Genomic DNA, 22,002 nt, shown 5'->3' with positions numbered 1-22,002 from the left:
ACTTATGTATCTAAATACTTTTTCTACCACTGAGAATAGGTTATCATGGTGGCCACCTTCATGAAGAAAAACCAGGGTTATGCCCAAATGTCGCTCCAAAATACCTCCCGGCCAATTAATATCCCTGTAAACAGAAACTCCTGTAGTCTGACTGCTGTTAACTCACGTGGTCTATCAGCTCCCGCACCATCCCGTTCCACTCTCCCTTGTCATTCTGGGCTCCGTATTTTCCATCAGCCACCAGTCTGACTTCATACGTGAAACCCAAAATGTTGGAGAGCTCTTTCAAAAGGTCCAGACAGTAACCCTCAAAACGATCATTTCCAATCAGCTCCTTGTCGGACTTTTTCTGCATCACATATGGATTTTCCTGTACAGCAAAAGAAATCGCTGTATTTCACTTTTTTCAAGCATTTCCTAATTCAGATTCAATCATTTCTATGCTAAGTCCTAAGTAAAAGGGAACTCAAGTCGGGGTTCACCACTTCATCACGTCTCAGAGCTGACAATCCGTAGATGAGTGGCAAAATGTCCAAACAGCAAATCCAGTTGTGTTTAAATAAATGGGTCTGAATATTCTATGACTTTGAAGACTAAGAACCTACTTAAATATATTTTTCTTTTAGGATACATTTTCTCTGTGTACATGTATGGCCTGTGAGCATAACTAATAATAATACAAATTCAAACTATCCAGTTAAATTTTCCTCTCCTTCACACCCCTCTCTTCCCTTTCCCTTCTCATTGTATTTTCCTTTATTGTCCCCCTATCTGCGCTCTACACATACCATGCACTCCTCTCCTTCTCCCTATGCTGTCCTCTGTTTAACCTTCCTCCTCACCAGTATTGTGGTGACAATAAGAGTCCTGTTAGCCAGAGAGTCTGTCACATTGTTATTCTTGTCTCGGCTGGACTTCTCGGTCAGGTTCATACCCCTGTAGGAGTTCCACACAGCAATCTGAAAAAGCAAATGGAAAAGGCATTTTTTTTCTTTGATCAGAAAAAGGTACTAAGGAAGACAAGTGTATAGATATTGACTTCCCTAGGCTGTATCTGGATAATTAATGATTACAGACACTCGTTGCTGTGTTAAAGGAAAGAAGTGGATTGATTATTCTTATTATAGGCCGACACCAATAATACAAAGCCCGATTTAGTCTCTAAGTCTTAACAGGAAACTAGTAACTGCTCAGATACATTGCATATTAAGAATTTTTCTGAATCGTCGAACAGAATAATTTGAAAGTAGAGGTTAAAAGACCTGACACTCCTGGCTCATTTTCAGCGTTGTGGATATAGACTAGTTGCACCCCTACTTAAATATGATGGTGAGGATTTGGATATCACACCAGCAAGGATGGTACGAATGATGAATGCCAGGATCAGACGAGGGGGATAGAGGAAGACATGGTGTCTGCCCTCCATACTGTCACAGTAACTTGTGTCCAGTTCATCGTACCAGGCGGTATAATCCAGACAGTTATCAGATTAGAAACTGGCATCTGGCATCTGGGTTTTGACCCTTCTAAATCCCCTCACTGGTTAAGAGTTGATCAAAGGTCAAGCGGGCTCCTGACGTTGATGCAATAAAGTTAAGTGCATTAAATGACCAAGCTTCATTGTTAATAGAGCTGAAGCTTTCGACCTTAAAATTAAGTCTGTGAACAAAAAGTAATGCTTTTGGGTATTTTTAGTCAGAAACAATGGCATTCACTGCGTAAGAGGACGAGTAGTAGTGAATGAATCAGTACATCTTATTAAACTGAGCACTACAGAAGGGAACAGTCTTATTTTTCAAAATTTATTTTTCAGAAAGGGTTATGTGGGATTACCTGTTGGAACAGATAAAATGCTTTTCACTCCCCATTACGTTGTATTTGATTCTGTTCACCCAGTCAGACAGAAAATGTGCTCACGTACAACCTTGCTAAAAGCACTCTATATCTACAGCGTGGCACTTTCGCAAGGGTCCACTCAGCGCGGGAGTCCATAAATCTTCTTATCTCTGGACACTACAGATGAGGAACACAATGGGGTTGGATTTAATTTAATTGTATTGTCCTTAATCTTAAAGATAAATGGGCCGAGTGAGAACAATATTTTTGGGGAAGTGTGGAAGGTGTTTTCGTCTCAGATTGTGAGGTTTCACGTAATCTAGCTCATGTTATTTTGGAAAACATTATCCTCTGTGAAATATCAACTACACAATTAGTCAGTTTAAGTAATAAAGTAATCTGACCAAGCCAATGAAATCACTAAAATATACCCTAGGACAACTGCACAGCATACAGTCATCATCTTTTAAACCTCTAAATCAAGGATTTACTGTGTAGCCTCACAAATGTATCACGCGTACCAGAGCAGCTCCCAACAACAAAGTGTGCAATAAAAAACGGACAGAAATTCTCTCTCATACGCTGGGAGTAAAATGTGATCTATGAATCCTAAAGCTCATCTCCATCCAGAACCAAATCAGACTGGAAAACCGTTACCACGGATAGGAGACATACTAAGCCAGGCCAAGAAAGCTGAGAGGGGGAAAAAAACAACAACTTATTTCCAGAAAGTCAACAACTTTAAAAGAAAATATTTTATTTCCTGGGAGACTCTCAATTTGTTTAGTCCCATCATCCTCTTCAGAGTGTATTTAACACTCCAGTGCCCAAGAACTAAGACGACTGCAACGGACTGATAATTCATTTTTCATGTACATAAAGTCAAGCGTTTTATGGGATGTGTTTACCATGTTGTGGTATTTCCTCTGAGGGGAGGCTTTGAGGGCTAAAGGTACCGAATTGAATTAAAATTACAGTATAAATCACTGCTTCTGCACCTTGACAGCTGCTGCCTCCATACCTGTCTGTCTGAGAAAGACTGAGAGGAAGAACTTCTGACAGTAAACTATGAGTTTGAGGGGATATATATATATATGTGTATGTATATGTATATGTATGTGTATATATATATATATATATATATATATATATATATATATTAATAAGTAGAGGTAGTAAAGTAAAGAATATTTAATTTGCACTTTAGTGTTAACAGTATATTTTGTGAGACTAAATGAAGACTTTAGGACAAAGCTAATTTAATTTGGCATCGAAAGAATGATTTCATAAAAACAAGGTTGATTTGATACACAATCTTTAACAACCGCATTGGGGTGACCATTCAACTTGTGCACTGGTCTCAATCTGCTCCTCTTGCAGGAAGTCTCCTCTGCCAGCTGGATCCCTCTTGGCTGCAATTAAGTACTGCTAGTGTGTATGATTTCCATGAAAGTATGAAGACAGTCTAATAGCGAAGCACATTATAAGTAGTGGAATGACATGTCTCTGCAAAAGTAAAGGATCGGTAGGATAAATTCCCTTATTACGCCAAGTGAAATAACAGGACTTCTTATGGAGGTACGGGTATGTCTACGTAAACATAAAAGGTAGATATTTTTTTCTACAACTGTTGATAACATTTTGCAAGTGTCAGAGCAATGCCTTGACCCAAACACGGGGAAAACTGAAATGTCAAATACAGAGCATTGCACAAAACCAGTAAAGAGAAACCGGGTTGACAAGGCAAGGAGCAGGTAGGTGCGTGGCATACAGAGTGAGAAAAGAGGTAGGAAGTGGGGCGAACAACAAAGGCTTGAACAAAACGTGGCACTGGTACAAACCTTGATCCACCTTTTCGTGAGGCGACTTCCGCCTTCCACAATACCCTTTTGAAAATGTGAAGAGGGCAACATGAAGCACAGACAGTGTGGGAAGAAATAATCAGTTGTTGCAGCATTAATATTCATGACCGGACAAATTCAAACTAAAAAATAAATGTGTGGATGGATTATGGGAAACTCTACAGCACCGCTCTCTCTCTCCCTTTCATACACACACATGCCTTAATGGAATGAATCAGCAAGGTGGAAGCAGCATGAGAGTGGTGTAATTGGCTGTTTTAGGCCCCTGTGCTCACCCTGGCAGTGCCGTCCTCTTTGAGGCTGATGATGTCCAAATCAAAGTCTCTCCTCAGGCCATCTGTCTTATTAAGAACAATGTGCCCTGTCAGTCCATCCCACTGTGCCTAAAGAGAAGAGATGCAGAGGGAGAGAGAAGTGGTAGTCTCAAATGGCGTCAGAGTCCTTATTGGAGCTCTGCAGCAGACTCCCAGGAGGGGAGGTAAGGTATTGTATTCTGAATCGGAGAATACATTTTCTGCAGTTTATTCATATCATTTAATATCCAGGGTTAACTTATTCTTTGTGTTTTCGGTCATGAAATGATGTGCATTAAAATTCTATTCAGTTAATTTTGTCCACAGTAACACACTTGACTATTGTGCTCTGAGATCGCTAAAGGGGAGAGAAAACATGCAGGTTATAGTGCCCAGGATTTAATTTCAGCCATTGAAATGAAAGCTGTGTCCCCATTCTGCACTCTCTTGTCAGAAATGTTTTTTAATTAAGTTCTGTGTGAGAAATTTTTCAAACAAGCTCTTATCTAGTGATGAATAGCACACAAGGACAGATGCTTCAAAGGATGGGTAGTGGCGAACAAAACGAAAACAAGCTGATGAGAAGAGAGACATTAAGATGCAAAGAAAAAGGAGAGAGAGAAAAGGAGGATGGAGGGCATAAAGAGGAAACTATGAGTGAGGGGATTGAAGGAGAATGTTCCCTCTGCATGGCGGGGAACGGTCCTCTGCTGGATTTAAGACTTAAGAGATCAAAACACTCATGCATCAAAGGCCTCATATCTATCTGTAGGCATCCAGTCTGACAGTCGGGCTAAACCACATGCTTTCAACTTATAAGTACATAAATACCGTATAGTTATATGTTGTGTACTTTTAGAAGCAATGCATGGCCTGTCAGAAGGGACCTAAAAAGTAACGTATCACAGAAAAATTATCTGACATCCAGTTTTGGCGAGTTCCAATGCTTGCAACAGAGTTATTACGTAGGGAATCTGAAGGATCTTGTGCTCATGAAGCCCTTTTAAAAACACACTGAAAAACATCATTACAAATGCATGGTGGTCAAGCTAAAAGCAACAGAGGTATCTTAAGTCACGCTGCTGATGTAACATGGTTTTTAGTTCTCTGTGATCCAAGGCCTTATCTGACACCGACCTCTTTGAAGAGGTTCATGAAGCGAGGTCCGAAGCGCCAGGGTTTGTGGCGGTGACACTGCAGGGAGCTGACGGTCATCTGAGTGGCCCGCTGCGAGGCAACAGCAACCATGAACACTGCATCATACATCAAGGCTGCGTCTGTCTGCGGAGGAGGCAGTCAGAGGAAGATGTTTTCATGTGTAGTACACAACTTACCATGAGCTGTAAAATTAAAGTAAGGAACCGAGAAAGCATGTCTTGAAGATAAAATGTAGTCCGGGCAAATTGAGCCATTATAATATAGATATAATGATGAAATACAATACAACTAAGGACTACAGCTTTAACATTTGTATCATGCTGAAATACTGCTCCTGCAAAGAGTTACAGGTCAGCAGGTGCTTATTGTATGGAAAGTGCACACAGCATGCAAATGTGTATCATTGGCTTTTCAGTTTGTATTGTTAGTGCTCTGAAATGTAAAATAACAGTACGGGGCTCACAGTCATGATTCCGTCCATCAGGCCACTCTCTTGTTTGGGACCCTGCAGCCTTTCCATGGCCCATTTGTCCATCGTGGAGGCTACCCATGGGTCATCTACGTTCAGCAGTCTGAAGCCGGTCATGTTGACCCCGCTGTAGCGGTAGGGCTCCAAGTCCAAGGCGAACAGATCCTGCAAGCACACAGGCGATGAGCTTGGTTTTACTCTGTCTGCTATCTCCCATAAAACAACTTTATTCATACAGTTTTTTAACTCACCAAAGTCGTGAAGAAGAAATGGTAGTACTCGGTCATCATTCCCATTGATGAAAGCTGCAAAATGAGAAGAAGAAATAAAGTAATAAAAACAAAATGCCAGGCCACATTGCTTATTTCAAATATGATGAGTTCTCCAGTGCTACAGCTACAGCGTCACATATCAATAACAAAAAAATGTGGCTGGTCATTTCTCTTTTGCGTGGTGCATGAAATATGTTACACATTTATTTGTTTGAGTTTACTTGATTTCATGACATTCAAAATGGAGTGTATACGTAAATAAGACAAAGAACAAAAACATTCATGAATTTCACTTCACCTTAGTTATAAATGAAACAATGTGCAGCATAATAAAAAAAGAGTTAATTAAAGTTTGAACCTCTGAAATCGTCAATGATTGGCAATATTGATAAAAACAAGAAACAAGAAATGGATATAAGACTGTTCACCGTTCAGTCCATCAGTCGTGCTGGAACTGATGCAAGGATAGCCACAAATACGTTTGTCAGCATGTCTGTTAATTTCATAAATCATCAGCTACCGCACTTCACTATCTGTGTTAAATTAGCTAAAGAGGAACATATTTCATGTGATGGGAAATTCTTGTGGACCATTTAAAAGTCTGACTATTATAAGGGAAGTGCCATTTCATCCTTTTCATTATCATATCCTTTAATGGCAATCATTCAAATATAAGCCTCAGTAAACAAGGTAATAAGGTGTTGCTCCCAAAGGAAATAGTCTACATGTGTTGTAAAATCTGTCGAACAAAATAATGTAAAGACATTTAGATCATTCCCTGTACAAACCTGCTTGAGTAGCTCTGAAGCCATGCGATAGGAGCAGTCAAAGAGTATAAAAAATTCCTTGTCTTTCTTCAGTTCCTTAAGCAGCGGGCGGGCATCTTGGTTACCTGGGGTCAGCTGGCGGATCTTGATCTTCAGGTTGAACTTTGCCGGAGCCTTGATCAACTCCTGCATCCGCATCAGACCTACAATAAATACCAAAGTAGACGTTAAATTTATCCCCTCTTAAACAATTGTAGGCCAGGGTCAAGGACACGTCAGCACAGCACATGCTTGTTGTCATGGGAACTTGGACCCCTATTCTTTAACCGAGGGGTGTGATCCCTATTCAGTGCATCACCCCATTGCCCAATGTCCTGCTTAACTTCTTGCATCTTCTTCTCAGATTCTTCTACTTTGTTTTTAAACCCATCAAAGGCAATAGCCTGTACACATACCCTCCATTCCTGTATCTTGGCAGTGTGTGTGAACAAAGTGTATAATTATGCAGGTGTGTGTCTGCATGACATTTCAGGAAAAAACATTTCTGATTGAAAATAAAGGTAAGAAAGAAAATCTATAAACTATGACATTTTACCAGAGACATTTCATATTTTCTACGTCCTGAGCAGGCACTCTATATGGGACACTGCTGGATTTGAGGCCAACAGTGTTGTGGTTTGGCTCTCTGTGTGAAGACAGAGGGCAAGAGTACTGGCAGCTGTTTGATATGAGGCACTCGTGCCCTATCACAGATTGGGTTTACTAGCCAGGACCAGGAAGGTGGCCGCGGTTGACAGTAGAATTGCATTTTGTGAGTAATTATAACCTTGACATATGAATGTATTGTACGGTCCAGAAAACACAAGCCAGCACTTTTGACCTCTTCTCCCAATCCTAATTCTTTACTTCAAATGTCACACAATGTTACAGTTGATATGCAGTAATGGGCTGGAAAATACAATAATTAGCAATTATCTTATTTATTTATTATTATAGATATTCAGAAAAAGTTTATATCACCCCTCTATCCTGCGGATACTACTTTGCTTCTGCAAATTCGCTTATATTTCCACATAAAAGGCAGACTAAATCAGATGGGTTTACCTTCCATTATGTCCCTTTTCATGCATGGCAGAATCTAATGACTTCTTGAAGTATATCTGTGAATCAGTTTTGAAAGTGATGGCAATAAGCCCTACCCGTGCTGTCCTCATAGACCACCGTCAGCTTCCGCCATTTGAAGAAAGTGACCACGTCCAGGATGGCCCTGGCAATGGCGGTGTACTCTGGATATAGGTTGATGAAGAAAGTGTCTTTGTTGTCCACTGACGGGTGTTTCCAGCGGGTCTGAATGTGAGGGACCTCTAGAGCGTTGCAGATGGACTGAACAGCACTGACCGAGGAGCTGTGAGAAGGGCCAAACACCGCGACCACCCCGAGCGCTAGCTGGTCACACACTGGCAGTAAAAAAAACAACACAAAGTCAGATGGTTGTTGTTACAGGTTGTTTCTCAAACAAAGTCCATTACAAACTAGGTTCATTTTCTGTGGAAACAAGTTAAGAATGTTTTTTAAATGGACGGTTTGGTTTCGGAGAACTGAACTATATTTTCTTTTTACCCAAAGTATTACAATGACCTTATGTTACTGTGAGTCATTAGGTGCTCTCATATGTAGAAAAAAAAAATACATATTTTCCAAAGTTGAGGGTTTCATATTTTGCTCATGGAATTAGAAACTTTATAAATAAATAAATACATTCATGTTTGGAGAACTGCAGGTGCATTACCCTACCTATCCACTAATTAAGCTAGGTTATGGTAATCTTATTGATTCAACGTGCATTCAAACTAGAGATGTTCCGATACCGATACCAGTATCGGTATCGGTCTGGACACGTTTCGTAAAACGCGGGTATCGGTATCGGGAAGTACTGGAGTTTATGCACCGATCCGATACCACGTAATGAAGCCCTAAAGAAAATCTACGTTAAAGTAGTTTATTTATGTTCTTTTTCATTATAACTATAAAAGAAAGTTCTGGGGCATTCCTTGTTTGCGTTTGTTCATGTTTCACAAAGAGTTTAATCTGAGCCAGACCGACAACAAAGAAAGAAATCATATCACATCCATACAGAGATAGTAGTATACAGATGTTAAAACATAATGAAATATATGACTCACTGGTATCGGATCGGTACTCGGTATCGGCCGATACGCAAGTTCAGGTATCGGAATCGGTATCGGGAAGCAAAAAAGTGGTATCGGACCATCTCTAATTCAAACTGCATGCAGAGACATCAAAAATAATTTGTCCCACTCTGGATAAGATTAGAAAATAGTAAAAAAAAAAAAAAAAAAAAAAAACTTAAACCAAAGAATCCCTTTAAAGCTAGAGCCTCTATGTTTCCAGAGCTCTTGCTATACACAAAAGAAACATGAATGATTTAGGTGATTATGTTGTCATCACTTACAGTAATAACAGGAAAGCCCTTAAGCTTAACATATCTACCTCCTATAATCATTTCCTACCTCTCCTCGAAGCCTCAAAGCCATCAAAGAGGTTGATCCTCTGAATGTCGTAGGTGAGAGTAGTGTTGGGAATCAGGGTCTTGTTGCGGTTTATGTTATTTACAGCAAACTTGAACGCCAGCTCATCCGTACTCACTAACTCACTCTCCCGGGTCTCAAAAATACCACCTGCACATGGAGGACAAAAGACAAATACACTGTCACTGCGACAACAGATATTCAATTGATGGATTCTGTGAGCCTGTATGGGTTGAGAAATTCTGCCACCTTTGGTTAAATGGTTAAAACGCCTTTCAAAACCCACCCACAAATGTAACAAAGCAAAACAACATCACAGAACCAGCTACAGCCTTAAACTTGCATTCTATCTAATTTCCATCAGGGGGCGACTTCCCCGTTTGCAAAAATAAGTCAGTTTCTATAGAAGTCTATGGGAAAATAGTCTCGCTTTGCCAAACCCTCCTCCAAGGGCACTGCAGGAGGGTCTGGCTACTCCACATAGCATTCAGGGATGGTAGGAAAACGTGCTCTGGTTTAATGGCATTTCTTTAAACCAATCTGAATGGGCGGTGCTAAACTCCGCACAGAGCCGCTGCAAAATAGTTGTGCGAGAGTAAAGTCAGATTGGACAGATAGTCTAGCTAGCTGTCTCAATTTACCCTGCAGAGATCTGAGGAGCAGTAAACCATAGTCCTCATAAATCCACTGAAATTCCAACACAAAGAAAGCGGAAGGAAACGGAAAATACATGCATCCGGCGGAATTTCCTGCAGCACCGGAGCAATGCCTGAAGTGGAACTTGAAAGATATAGACTAATGGAAAAATGACCCTCCTTCTCACTTAGCGCCTTACTAAAAATGGAAACGAGTCTTCATCCCATTTGCAGAAGCCAGAGATGGAAAGGATACACAAAAACAGATGTATAAGTCCACTGTAAGCCAGACGAGGTGTGCAACATTCAAATTTGTTATACAAACAGCAGCTTGACAGTCTGTACAATCTAAAGTCATACCAAATGTTCTCTGCAGCCTGATTTAATGAGGGTCATTTCAAATAGTTATTTTTATGCAAACCAAATCTCCCAGCCATAAACAAATCCATAAATACGTTATGTCCACAACAAAAGATATTTGCAGTTTCAATGCCTCCAGCTTCAATATTCTACGAGCAGAGAATTAATTTGGAATTCCTACAGAAGCATGGAAATGAATATCGATATTAAGTGCTCAAAGATAAAGCATCATAATTTTTCTCAGAGGCATATTCTTAACAGTTTATTTCTCAAAGTAGGGAGAATATCATACAGAGCTGCTTTTCAACTGTTCTGACTTACAATACAGGGACCCAAGGCCACACAGAACTCGCTGCATGGGCCAGTTTTCAGCAGGCTTTGAAATAACAATGCTGACTTCTGAAATTGCCCCAAAACTCCTTATCAACATGCTGTCATCCGGGTGCAGAATATGCGAAGTGTGGACTCAAAGGCAAGATGAAATGGAAGTAACGTAATTGCTACCGCAGTGTGAAAGGGCAGGAAACAAAAAGGCTTTAAGAGCTTCTCATGGAGGTTCAAAACGGCTTTTGAAAGATGAGTCAAGTCACTCAAGACACAAACCAACACAAGAAAAAAACATTGGACAAGTAATTATCAGGCTTGTAGTAACATCTTTCAGGATAGTTTCCTTAGTATTAAACAGCAAGCTCGCTGATTCAGCAGATGTTTGCTCAGACTGAATTTAATCATAAACAATTTGGTCTATTTGTTCATATTATTTCTTCAGTTCTAATACAATGCTTCCTGTCTTTCCTCTGCTGCATTATAGTGAGCAAAAAAATCATAATATTGCTCACAATATAGTGTATGGTTTTGTGTAATGATTGTGCATGTATGGGGTGTTTCCATTATCCTTGAGCATGTTGCTTGGGCCAGGCCAAGCAACATCTTAAGGATAGGTAGGTAGGTGAAAAAAGTGTGTTGGCATAAATTTGTAACAACTATGTGGTGTTTTGCGCGTCCATAGTACACTGTGGCTGAGATGTAGGGCTGGTATCACATCTTTTATTACTAATTCTGATATGGTACATACCTGAGTTTTGGCATTGATAAAAAATGATACCTTTGTTTAGGGAAGCTTCAGGTCTCAATAATTAAATGATTATCTTTCACCATGCCAGCTTTTGGTTTTTGGCCCAACAAAGGCCCTTTGAACTAAAGTTTCTCATTTTCACAAACAGTGGCAGTGATAAAGGACCAGGGGAGTCGTTTGAGATATCCTGAATCATTGGGCAGTCAATGATCATTTAACCTGGTTAATTGTTGCTCATTTAACAAGACCCTATAATATGGCAGGCAGTGGAGAAACATACTAGGACTTTGTACGCTTGTTAACTGCTGGTCAAGTACTATACATGTAGTATTGCCTGAGGAGCCCATTTGCCGTGTCGAGCTTAGCAGTACTGCACACACTGCACATCTTGGACACAATATAAAATGACCAACCTGATTTGGCTAGTGGCTAAGTTGGCAATCATGATCAATAGCTGATACATGTCACTCCCTAAAATGACTTACTGTATCTGTAAAGCTTTGATTGGTTTTCACTGCATGCATGAGGAATATGAATTTGTTTGCAAACTGCCACAGATTTTCATGCATTGACACAATGTACACGCACACATACATACATTACCCACATTCAAAAACAGATACACACTCAAAATATGTCACAAATAAGTCCTTGTAAATGCAAGCCAATTATTAATTATAATCAAGAACCATTTGGCCATTAACATAAAAATTTAATTTCTTCAGCAATTACTGCGATTACCAGGTACATAGCTGTAACTGGAAGAAACCGATGCGTAAAAATGTGAATATGGTACCCTACAACAGACAAATGAGGAATTTGTCTGCCTGACAAGGTGTTTTTTTTCCATCTAATTGAATTAATGTACCTCTGAGCACTAAAAGCATTCATTCCACTCCCAAAATAATGAGGAATAATTTGCCTCAGGAACACGCATCCATCTGGTCTATAAAACAGCCCAAATGGGCGTTAAAAGTTTCAGGAAGATCCACTGGACTCCGTAAATGCCTTTTAATGTGTGTTTGCAGGTAGATTTTATCTGCATAAAATATAAGCACGCAAGATGCACTGAGGCTATTTAAACACAGAACGGCTCATTGTGGCCAAATTGAGCACAAGTGTAAACATAAAGTTTTATTTTTCCATTTGCCTTAATGGTGAATAATGTTTGTGTAGGATTTGTGTTATTTAACAATGTTTTATGGCATTTATTAAATGGTTTGACATTTTTTGTACAACATTTTTTAACAACTTTGCGAACCTGAGGAACATGACGTCGGAAGTTCTGTTCCACTGAATTTTCACACTTTCAACAAAAGAGAGTGGACTAAGTTTTAGAGGAAGAAAAAAAGCTAATTAATAATTTCTTCTTCTTGTGTTTGACCTCCAGATGGTGATCACCAAAAAGCATGCTGTAGTTGAGTCATCTTTTATTTAGCACTACATTTCAGTGGAGGGCAGTTCCACATCAAACCGCCTCTCAATACCTGAGGTAGAAGAAATGTGGATCTTTCTAACAGCTCTGGGAGATCACTGAGCTGGACAAGAGAGTTCTCCTTTTAGCTGACAGGAACTACTGGCATCTGTGTCTCTCTGAAAACAGGGAATGTCGTGCACTTCAGCTGCAGGCAGCAGGAAACACATCTGGGACGGCAGAAAGAAACGGTCTCAGGTGTCAAACTAAATGACTGACATTTCACTGCACGCTGGCTGAGAAAACACAGGGGAAACATTTTGTTCCTGACAACAAATCAAGGGAACCGCAGAAATGGGCAAACAAGACAAAAATGCAATCAGGGATGTCAGAGGGGAGAAAGAAAAAATAAGAGACAGACAGAAAACTGAAAATAACTGCAAGGGCACAAGTCAACAAGACCTACATCACTATCAGTGTGCACTTGAATAAGTGAGAGTGATGTACAAGAAGAAGAATGTTATACAAAATCTAGAACATATGATGCTTCTGGTCCAGAAATCAATGACAATGCTACAGCTATTCGCTATAAAAGGGTCTAGTCAAGGAACTATTCACTGTAGGTTTTTACCATGAATGCAGTACAGTATGTGATGCAATTGCAATCATGCTGGCAAAAGAAACGCAGATTCCTTTTAGGTTTAGTCTTCCGCAGGTTCCAAAATCATTGTTTTATGGCACTAAATCAGACAAAGAAAAGGAGGCATGGATCTCTATTTCGCTCCCCATCCTGAACTCAATCTGCACGTCACAAGAAGAGCCTCAGCATCAATATGTACAAATTGATATCAATGTAATCAATGCAATACCTTGACAAACTACAGCTCCCTCTCCTTTCTCCCAACCAAAAGTCCTGGGTTTCTGGCAGCATGATTAACTACCACGGTAATTAGGTAGCCAACTCCACAGTCTCTGTGTATATACCGTATCTTTGACAGAAGTGAGCCCAAGTTTCCGAAACTCTGGCAATTTGGCTGAGGAGAGATTCATTTGTTTTCCTAATGGCTAGATTTGGAGAGAAAATAACTAATGAATAAATTTAAGCGGGCACCCTTTTATAAATGTAGGTTACAGCTCCAACTCAACTTTGATTTAATAAAAAGCAACACCTTGAGCCAAACTTATGCAATGTCTCACACACACACACACACACACACACACACACACACACACACACACACACACACACACACACACACACACACACACACACACACACACACACACACACACACACACACACACACACACACACACACACACACACTAAGCATTTTAGAGTTTTGTGTTGGTAAAGGAGGTCTGAGCTGAACCATCAAAGCTGAACTAATTGGTCTTTAATGGTCCTGAATATAAATGTGTGACCCAGAGCTAAACTCCAGATCAGAAACCCTCTGCATGTGCAACTGTGGACCAGATGAACAAATGCTGCCCATGCTAAAAAGAGATCTAACTCATGGGCGAGCATACACCAAGATGTTATCATGATATACAGCCTATAATGGCATTCTTATATTCTGGCTAGAAACAAGTACCACTTTACAAAAACCAATGAGAACAGCCTGCAAAAACACATATGATTTTAGCTCCTCACAGATAAGACATTGCAATACAGAAATTCCCAGATATTTTTTAATGTACAGTGCCACAAAAAAAAGAGCACTGACAAGATTTATTTTTCAACTTTAAAACATCTTGCTCATACATGTCTGAGTCACATTTTGTTTGCTTATGTTACACATGTATGCTAAGGAACAAATATAAATAATGTACCGGTTATATAACAATATCAGTGACAGTATGAGCCATAAAATCAAGTATTGGTTGGGCTCTGTTATGCAAGCCATTAACACAACAGCAACATTAATACTTTTTGAATCAGGAAAAGCAGATATACAGTTAAGGGCTTATGTTAAAAAATCTTTTGGTTGAATGATGCGTAGAATTATGTATGTGCAGAATTTGACACTAGAAGGCTGTTTTTCCATTCATCTGCTGAAGGGGGAAAGTTTCCCTGTGCTTGTCTTAAATCTGAGTCTAACACCTTTGGAAGTCAATCGTGGTCCAATATGCAACTTACACAAGTGAGATGTGGAGAATCATCCAGTGCACAGACATTTAGAAAGTCAGTGAAGTAGGGAACATCTTGTGTCCAGCAGTTAAACTTCTGAAACATTTTCATATTCATTCTGAATTTTTCAATGAGGGAGAAGAGAAGATTATCAATTTATCAGAACCTGGATCAGATATTTATACCTCTCCAATTTAGGAACAGGTGCCAGTGACACCAATTCTCAATTTATTTGGTCAATTTTGTCCACATATTACAGTTTTGACTAGGGTGAGATTCAAAGCCTGAAAAAGGGACGCTTAGATAATGAACACAGGCCACAGCTCACCAGCCTCCTCCTGTCTAATCAAGTCTAGGTGAAGTTCTCTTACTCCTCTTGACTCCACTAAACGGCCTATGACAGCAGGGCTGAGGATGATTGCACGCCTTGCTGGCTTCATTACATCCATCTCAGTGATGGATAGGTTTCAGCTGTTGGTGAAGATCAGTTGCTGGGGGACATGATTTGAATGAAAATGCCCCAACAGGAGTGTCTGGTGGCCAGAGGAGTATACAGGGAAGAATCAATAATCGATTGCTTTCAGCTGTGTGTGTGTGTGTGTGTGTGTGTGTGTGTGTGTGTGTGTGTGTGTGTGTGTGTGTGTGTGTGTGTGTGTGTGTGTGTGTGTGTCAAGAAGCACTAGTCAGATCGAAATTTAAATGATTCAGAAGATAATTATTGCATGAGCTTCGAACAAACCCTTCAGTCAGTCACAAAGTTCAGTCAGAATTTTAGTATCATAATAAAACTTTCCCTTTTGTCAATGCATTTTTGAAGACTTTTTGACAAAATGATGTTACCAGCCAGACATGAATGATAAAGAGGAGTGTGTTAATTATCAGCTAAGGTGGATCCTTCATACTGTACATTTCAGGTCTAATTTGATTTCAAATTAATGTCTGACTATTGCAACGACCTTTGCTTTGTGCATATTAATTTAATTTGATAGGTGTTAACATATAGCTGCAATTAACCAGTGGTGAATAAGGTTGTCAGAGTGTAGATACTATGAAGAACAAGTAATCCCATAATCAATTTCATGTGATACAGGGCACAAAATACCACATACCATATAGGATGAGGGAGAAAAAAGAAATCTATAAACAAAAACTGTATTTGACACAGACTTGCAATCAGATGTAGTGACAGATGTTATCCTATCTCTAACAGAAAATGGGACAATTCATACAGCATACAGTGCTACTCTTGGTTCAACTCGCCAACAACACCGTGCGTAAACAGCTGTTGCGCTTACCGATTCTGAGGACTTGTGTTGAGCTCAGACAGAGCTGTGCTGCGAAGAAAAGATAGAAGAAAAGTCTCTTTCTTTCCTCCATCGTGCTCCAGGCGAACTAACCGCGTGTATTGACACCATGACAGAAAGAAACGGCCTATATCCAGGCGCTGAAACACCTGATGTGCCAGCGCGTAACTCAAGTTTTATTCCCAATTCGATCCTTTCCACTCTGCATCACACCGTCGCACCAAATAGACGAACACTGATGACCACTAGTCACGTTAATCCAACTTTTCTGTACAAATTCAATCCAACAAGTCACATCTTCTGAATCTGAAAACGACTGGCTGCGAAGAAACAGTGAACCAGAGTAAGCACGTCCACTTTTGCTCACTAGTCAGTGCGCCTCCGAGGCGACAGGAGATGCAGGCAGAGAACGCGCAGATCAGTGTCAAGACAGCCGAAATGTATTTGATTTCCGGTACGATTTTTCAAAATAAAATAAAAACATTTAAGTACCTATACCTGGTTCTGGTACTTCATGGCGTCCAATCAAGTGTTTTTGTTACTCCACTGTCCACAGAAGTGATGTGTAGTTTATGACTAGTGTAGGCTCATATGGCCTACAGATACTTAGGTTAGGCGACAGCTGTCCATAATGCATATTCAATCCCTCTATTTTGACTTTGTTTTACCCCACAGAGAATAGAGATTTGCACCGTTTGAAGCAAGAATGGTGGCCATCAATTTGGAAATACATTAAATCAAGTAATATTTTTGTATTCAGTATTTCCCCAAATAATAGGGATTTGTTTTTTCAAACTTGATAGACAATCTTTTACACTGAATGTCCCCATGGTCTAATTCTGGTTATCTCTGGATAGTTTGGCTGCATTTGATTTGGATTAAGGAGCAGATGGATTGGCAGCAGTTCTCTCCACCGGTCCTGATGAGAGAATAATCTTCAGGTTACAGGGCAGATGCAAGATTATCTCTCACTGCAGACAAGCACAGTCTTTATCTGACTGGGTCACCGGATGCCTTCCCATTCTCAAATTACAACTACAGGACATGGGGATGTATTTTAAATATACAAAATGTGGAAACAGTCACCTGATGTGGTCTAACACCCACCCTCCACCTGACAGTATTCGTATTTTCATCATTCTTACCATGTTTTGTTATAGGAGTAGCAAACAATACGTGGCTAGGCAACATCTATTCTCTTCTGGATTTCTGTAGTTTAACTCTGGACTGCTGTGTGATATGGTGACATTTGAAAAAGGCAAAAGATTCCAGGTGCCAGCCATCTCAAAGTCTTGCTCTCCTCAAGCAAAGTCTGCATTACGTCAGAACTGACATTTTGTTTATCACAATGTTTTGAATTCTCTCAAAACTGAGAGCCAACGTGATCTGAAAAACAAACAAAAAAAAAAAACTACCAACTTCTACCTGGACCTCTGACAAACAGCCTATAGACAAACTTAATTAACTCAGAAAATGACCATCCAGCCTCTCCAGAAGGAGTCCTTGGGCAGAAAACTCACCTGATATGAATATAGAGCAGAATTGTCTCTCTGGTAAATACCATGCTTGTAAAATGTCTGCTAGAGATGCACAAATAGGACTAGTTCATATTGAATTAAAGAATACATTTTAAAACATGTTATGGACACCAGAAATTCTTTTCTTGGTCCACGCTGGTTCTGTGAATTTAATTTTTTTGTCTTTATTGTGTATATTTGTGTCCATTTTACTTTGACATTTATATGGAATGGCTTTTACTTCATACCATGCCACAGTTTTACTAAATCAAGCCTCCACTTCCTTTTAAAGCTGTACCTGCTTGTACACTTTCAGAATATTTATTCAGTTATCCATCAAAACTGATCGGATCATTTGTTTCATATTTTGCAATACTTTAAATTCAACACAATTTTAGACTGCAATTGAATCTTCAAAAGCATCTGGCCTCAATGATTTTTATGTGATATCAACTGAATGTGGTCTTCCAGTAACCTCAATGAGGCGGTTGTGATGTTAATGAAAACACTCTAAGCTTTGCATCAGTGTTGTAGAAGAGGAAAGCAGCCGTTTGACTCACATGTGCAAAATGACAAAATTAGCACTTCTACACAAAACTAAATTTAGAAAATTTATTTTAAACTTAATGATAATACTCCACAGTTTTATGTACGAACACAGTTTTACAAAAGGGAGGAGTCAAGGGGTTCTCACAGGATTTGCCACCAAGGCCAGGTGATTGTACCTCACAGTCTGAACATCCCTACTGGGCATCATCACTCAGAAAGCTAAAATCTAAGAAACTAGCATCATAATAAAAAGACAATAATAAGAACATCCAAAGTGTAATATTTCCCTCCCTTCACACTCTGAATTAGAGTAGTTTGCAGATTTTCCCCTTCGCAGTTGGGTATTAAGTGCATGTTCAATACATCCATTAAGGTGCGCATGACAGTGTTTAGCTCAGCAATCAGCGTGTTGTTGTGATGGCAGATAGTAAAATAGCACAGCCTGGTGGATATGGGAAGAAATGCAGGAGGGGTGAAGTGGAAATATGTAGTAAGGATTGATGTCAAATGTCATGGATGTGAAGTCTGTCTCAGCCAGCTTCTCTGTGGTTGTGATGCTGCTTGACAAGACAAAAGGTCAAAGAAGCTGGGGAGAGAGAGAGAGAGAGAGAGAAAAAAAAAAAAAAAAAAAAAAAAAAAAAAAAAAAAAAAAAAAAAAAAAAAAAAAAAAAAAAAAAAAAAAAAAAAAAAAAAAAAAAAAAAAAAAGAGAGAGAATATGATGTCTGAATTGGTCAACTACATGATCGCTCCTCTCCTTGAAATTACCGTACAGTCACTAGCATGGCTCTGTAGAATATCTCCTTTCAAAAACAACCAAGAAAATTCAAGTAAAACAGGAACGTTGGAATTACTATGCTATTTATCAGGGATGTGGATCATGAAGAGAGCATGGCCTCTGGGGCAAAAAAGGATCCAGTAAATTAATGACCTTGATGAAATCTATCAGTTACCAAAATAACAATGGCATTATATTTGAGCAACAAAATTATAGACTGGACATTCACGTGAAGGACAAAAGTGTTGGCTCTCTTGAGACCGTTTCTGGCACCAAACACACAAAAGGTGGTTTGTTATTACAAACCACCTTAATAACACTGGGCAGCTGAGTGTGGTGTAAACATTACAAAATACAGTAAAAAGGCAATAATTAAATAAAGAATAGGTAGACTGTCTTTTAAAAAGGATATGGTAGGAGATAAAAGTGAGCTTCAAAGCGTTTTCATACAAGAGGTTAACGGCACTGTATTGTACTCCTGACTATACACCAATGTGCAGCTGATATTAAGTTAAAACAATTAAAAAGCACAATAAAGCTAGTTGGATCTCACCATATTTTACACAGCAGTCGTTAAGCCAAAAGCCCCTGAAGATAATTTCAGTAACACACAGCCCTTGAGTGTTAAAATACAAACACAGTTTCTGAGTCAGAAAAATATAACACCCATATTCCCGTGTTAAAAAATAGACATTTTTGGCCAGAAGATCACAGTTCAGTGATGACGTCTCTTCAGTACAACGTGTGCACGGTACAGTAGCTGCCAAGAGTCACTGTGTCTGTGCTCCTGTGTAATTTATGCACTTACAGTGTTCATACACACACTTGCTTGTTTACTTGCGTGCACATGCAGTGCTGTCCTTGTTCATACGTTCACATACAATTCCACAGGTGTGTGTAATGCCTGGGTGTATGTCCAAAACAGTGAGGACCGTGTATTCTTTCGGGTTGACGTTTAAGCAGTTCGGGATGAGAATCTGAGTATATTTCATTTTTCCTTACTTGCTTGGTGTTTCAATATTTTAGGATTGTCAGAACAAGGGAGATGCAGGTGAGGTGGAAAGAAGAGGGTTGTGTAGTGACACAGGGAGGACTGGCTAAGGTTTAATACCTTCTATACATGAATACCTCCAAATTCTACATATTTAAAGCTTGTATCTCTCCCCTATTTTCTTGCACTCCTACAATATGTAAAAGTGGCAGAAACCACCATGTGTCTCATTTCTTCATCTGGTTTTCTATAATTCCCAATCAGAAGACATTACTGTTGCACCCGTTAGCAAAGTCGTCCCGCCGCACCCAGATGGCATCATGGTCCTTGTTTGTGGCCCCCTCCACAGCACACTGCTTTAAGGGGGCAAGCTTTAGAGTCGGGGTCACACACCGGGACAGAGAGACACCACAGGAGGTAAAAGAGTCCACCGAGCCTGGATCATCACCATGCTTCATTCGATCAACTTCCTCCTCCTGCATCCCACTCAGCATGATCTCACTGCCAGACTCCACTCGTCCATTCAGGTTGTGGCTCCTCATCTCTCTGCCCTGGAGGTCGAGACCCCCCATCCTCCCCTCCAGGTCGTCTGGTTCTGCCGACGCGGCTCGGACAGACTTGCAGTATTCGTCGTCGTCGCTCAAAATGTCCGTCTCCTTCACCTTCCCCATGTCGATGCCCTCACCCTGGTCTTCGTAGCAACCCAGGTCGAACTGCTCCTCCACCCAACGGTCTGTGTCCTCTCCTTGAGGTTTGTGGGATCGAGGAAGGGCATGCTTGGACAGTGACGAGGAGGAAGGGGATGAAGAGTGGTGGGAGGTGTCTGAATCGTTGCTGTTGTTGTTGTTGCCGTGGAAAACCAGGTCGGTGTCGATGGTGAAGCGGTTCCTCACCAGCTTCCTGCGGGTCAGCGTTCGTGATGGAGCTGATGCTAAATAGACAGAAAAAAATAAAAATTAAAAGGATACCATATGTTATCTTGTTAAGGTCATGTACAAACATTGTAGGCCCTTCTTGTCCTGTGAACTGGAGGCTATACTTAAGCATTTGTCACCTGCTCTGTTCATGGTGGGCCGCGCCCCTTTGAGGGCACACAGACGTTTGCCCCCAAATGGGACGTACTGCTGGTTGGGTGGCAGAGACTCGGTTTTAAGAAGCTGCCGCCGCTGTTTTTCCCTTAGGATAGAGTGGACTGCTTTCAGGAAGTCCTTCTTACTATCTGGAGAGCTGCAAAATGGACAAAACGTAAGAACTTAAAAATAACATACAAGAGAAGAGTCTTTTGATCGATGTTGCATACCTTCAGGTCACATGTTTTGAATACATTTGTACAGTTTTGGAAACAAGATCATACCTGCAGCACAACTGGAAGGTTCTCTCTGGTCGTCCTTCAGATTCAGATCTTGTGTGAACTATCTCGCACACCGCTGTACCCTCAGAGTCTGAGAGGAGGGAGAGAAGAGGGGAAAAGAGATGTGATCTACATTTAGAAAAGCATTCAGTTAATTTCCGTCATCAATTTCTTTCCCCTTAACAATTAGGCCATTAGGCAAATAAACGATAACACTTGAGCTGAATTGCCGAAGGATCATTTAAGGTTGATCTAGGACATTGCACGCAGACTTAATAGGTATCCATTTTATTTTGTTTACAAAAGTTTATTTATTATGTGGGAAAGAAAAGCAGCAACACTGAGTGGACGTCAGAGCCTTTGCAGCCACTGTCAGAAACTATTGAGTCATCAGAAACAACCTTTGTGGTTTTGGATGACAGACGCCCTCACATACAAATTATCTTTTACTATGACCTCACTATAAAAATGCAGTATACATTTATTCCTAAAGAACAATATGATTTGGGCTCACAAAATGACTGGGGAAAGGAGCTAAAATCTAGTTAAGGCACAACGAAAACACTAATGTTTGTAAAGTCCAACATCTCCCTTGTGATTATATATTAACTTTGATTAATAAGACTTTTGGTGCAGATTCAAGACACATATTCTCAGAGAATAATGTGTAATACAAGTATGCATTCATTAAGC

At 40.1% G+C, this 22,002-nt stretch overlaps 2 protein-coding genes across 8 annotated transcripts in view; both read right to left on the bottom strand.

Annotated features, from left to right (window-relative positions):
• grik1a (glutamate receptor, ionotropic, kainate 1a) overlaps positions 1-16,582 on the bottom strand; it is a 29,433-nt gene extending 12,851 nt beyond the window's left edge. The window contains exons 1-11 of one of the 2 annotated variants that reach the window (XM_039777511.1): positions 16,117-16,581; positions 9,189-9,356; positions 7,857-8,114; positions 6,679-6,860; positions 5,870-5,923; positions 5,613-5,783; positions 5,129-5,272; positions 3,974-4,081; positions 3,678-3,722; positions 843-959; positions 167-370 (exon numbers count right to left, since the gene is read on the bottom strand). In XM_039777511.1, the coding sequence (XP_039633445.1) occupies positions 167-370; positions 843-959; positions 3,678-3,722; positions 3,974-4,081; positions 5,129-5,272; positions 5,613-5,783; positions 5,870-5,923; positions 6,679-6,860; positions 7,857-8,114; positions 9,189-9,356; positions 16,117-16,198 (1,533 nt within the window). In that variant the 5' untranslated portion in view covers positions 16,199-16,581. Of the gene's footprint in view, positions 1-166; positions 371-842; positions 960-3,677; positions 3,723-3,973; positions 4,082-5,128; positions 5,273-5,612; positions 5,784-5,869; positions 5,924-6,678; positions 6,861-7,856; positions 8,115-9,188; positions 9,357-16,116 lie in introns of both variants that reach the window. The other variant, XM_039777512.1, reaches the window with a different exon arrangement.
• Positions 16,583-19,394: 2,812 nt separating this feature from the next.
• tiam1a (TIAM Rac1 associated GEF 1a) overlaps positions 19,395-22,002 on the bottom strand; it is a 57,088-nt gene continuing 54,480 nt past the window's right edge. For all 6 annotated transcript variants that reach the window (XM_039777505.1, XM_039777506.1, XM_039777507.1 and 3 more), the window contains 3 exons: positions 21,313-21,400; positions 21,013-21,185; positions 19,395-20,889 (listed from right to left, as the gene is read on the bottom strand). In XM_039777505.1, the coding sequence (XP_039633439.1) occupies positions 20,219-20,889; positions 21,013-21,185; positions 21,313-21,400 (932 nt within the window). In that variant the 3' untranslated portion in view covers positions 19,395-20,218. The remainder of the gene's footprint in view (positions 20,890-21,012; positions 21,186-21,312; positions 21,401-22,002) is intronic.

The sequence above is a fragment of the Perca fluviatilis genome, chromosome 16, assembly GCF_010015445.1.
Source record: "Perca fluviatilis chromosome 16, GENO_Pfluv_1.0, whole genome shotgun sequence".
In the NCBI taxonomy this organism is placed as follows: domain Eukaryota; kingdom Metazoa; phylum Chordata; class Actinopteri; order Perciformes; family Percidae; genus Perca; species Perca fluviatilis.
Note: the sequence above shows the minus strand (reverse complement) of the source record. Positions and strands in the feature narration are given on the sequence as shown.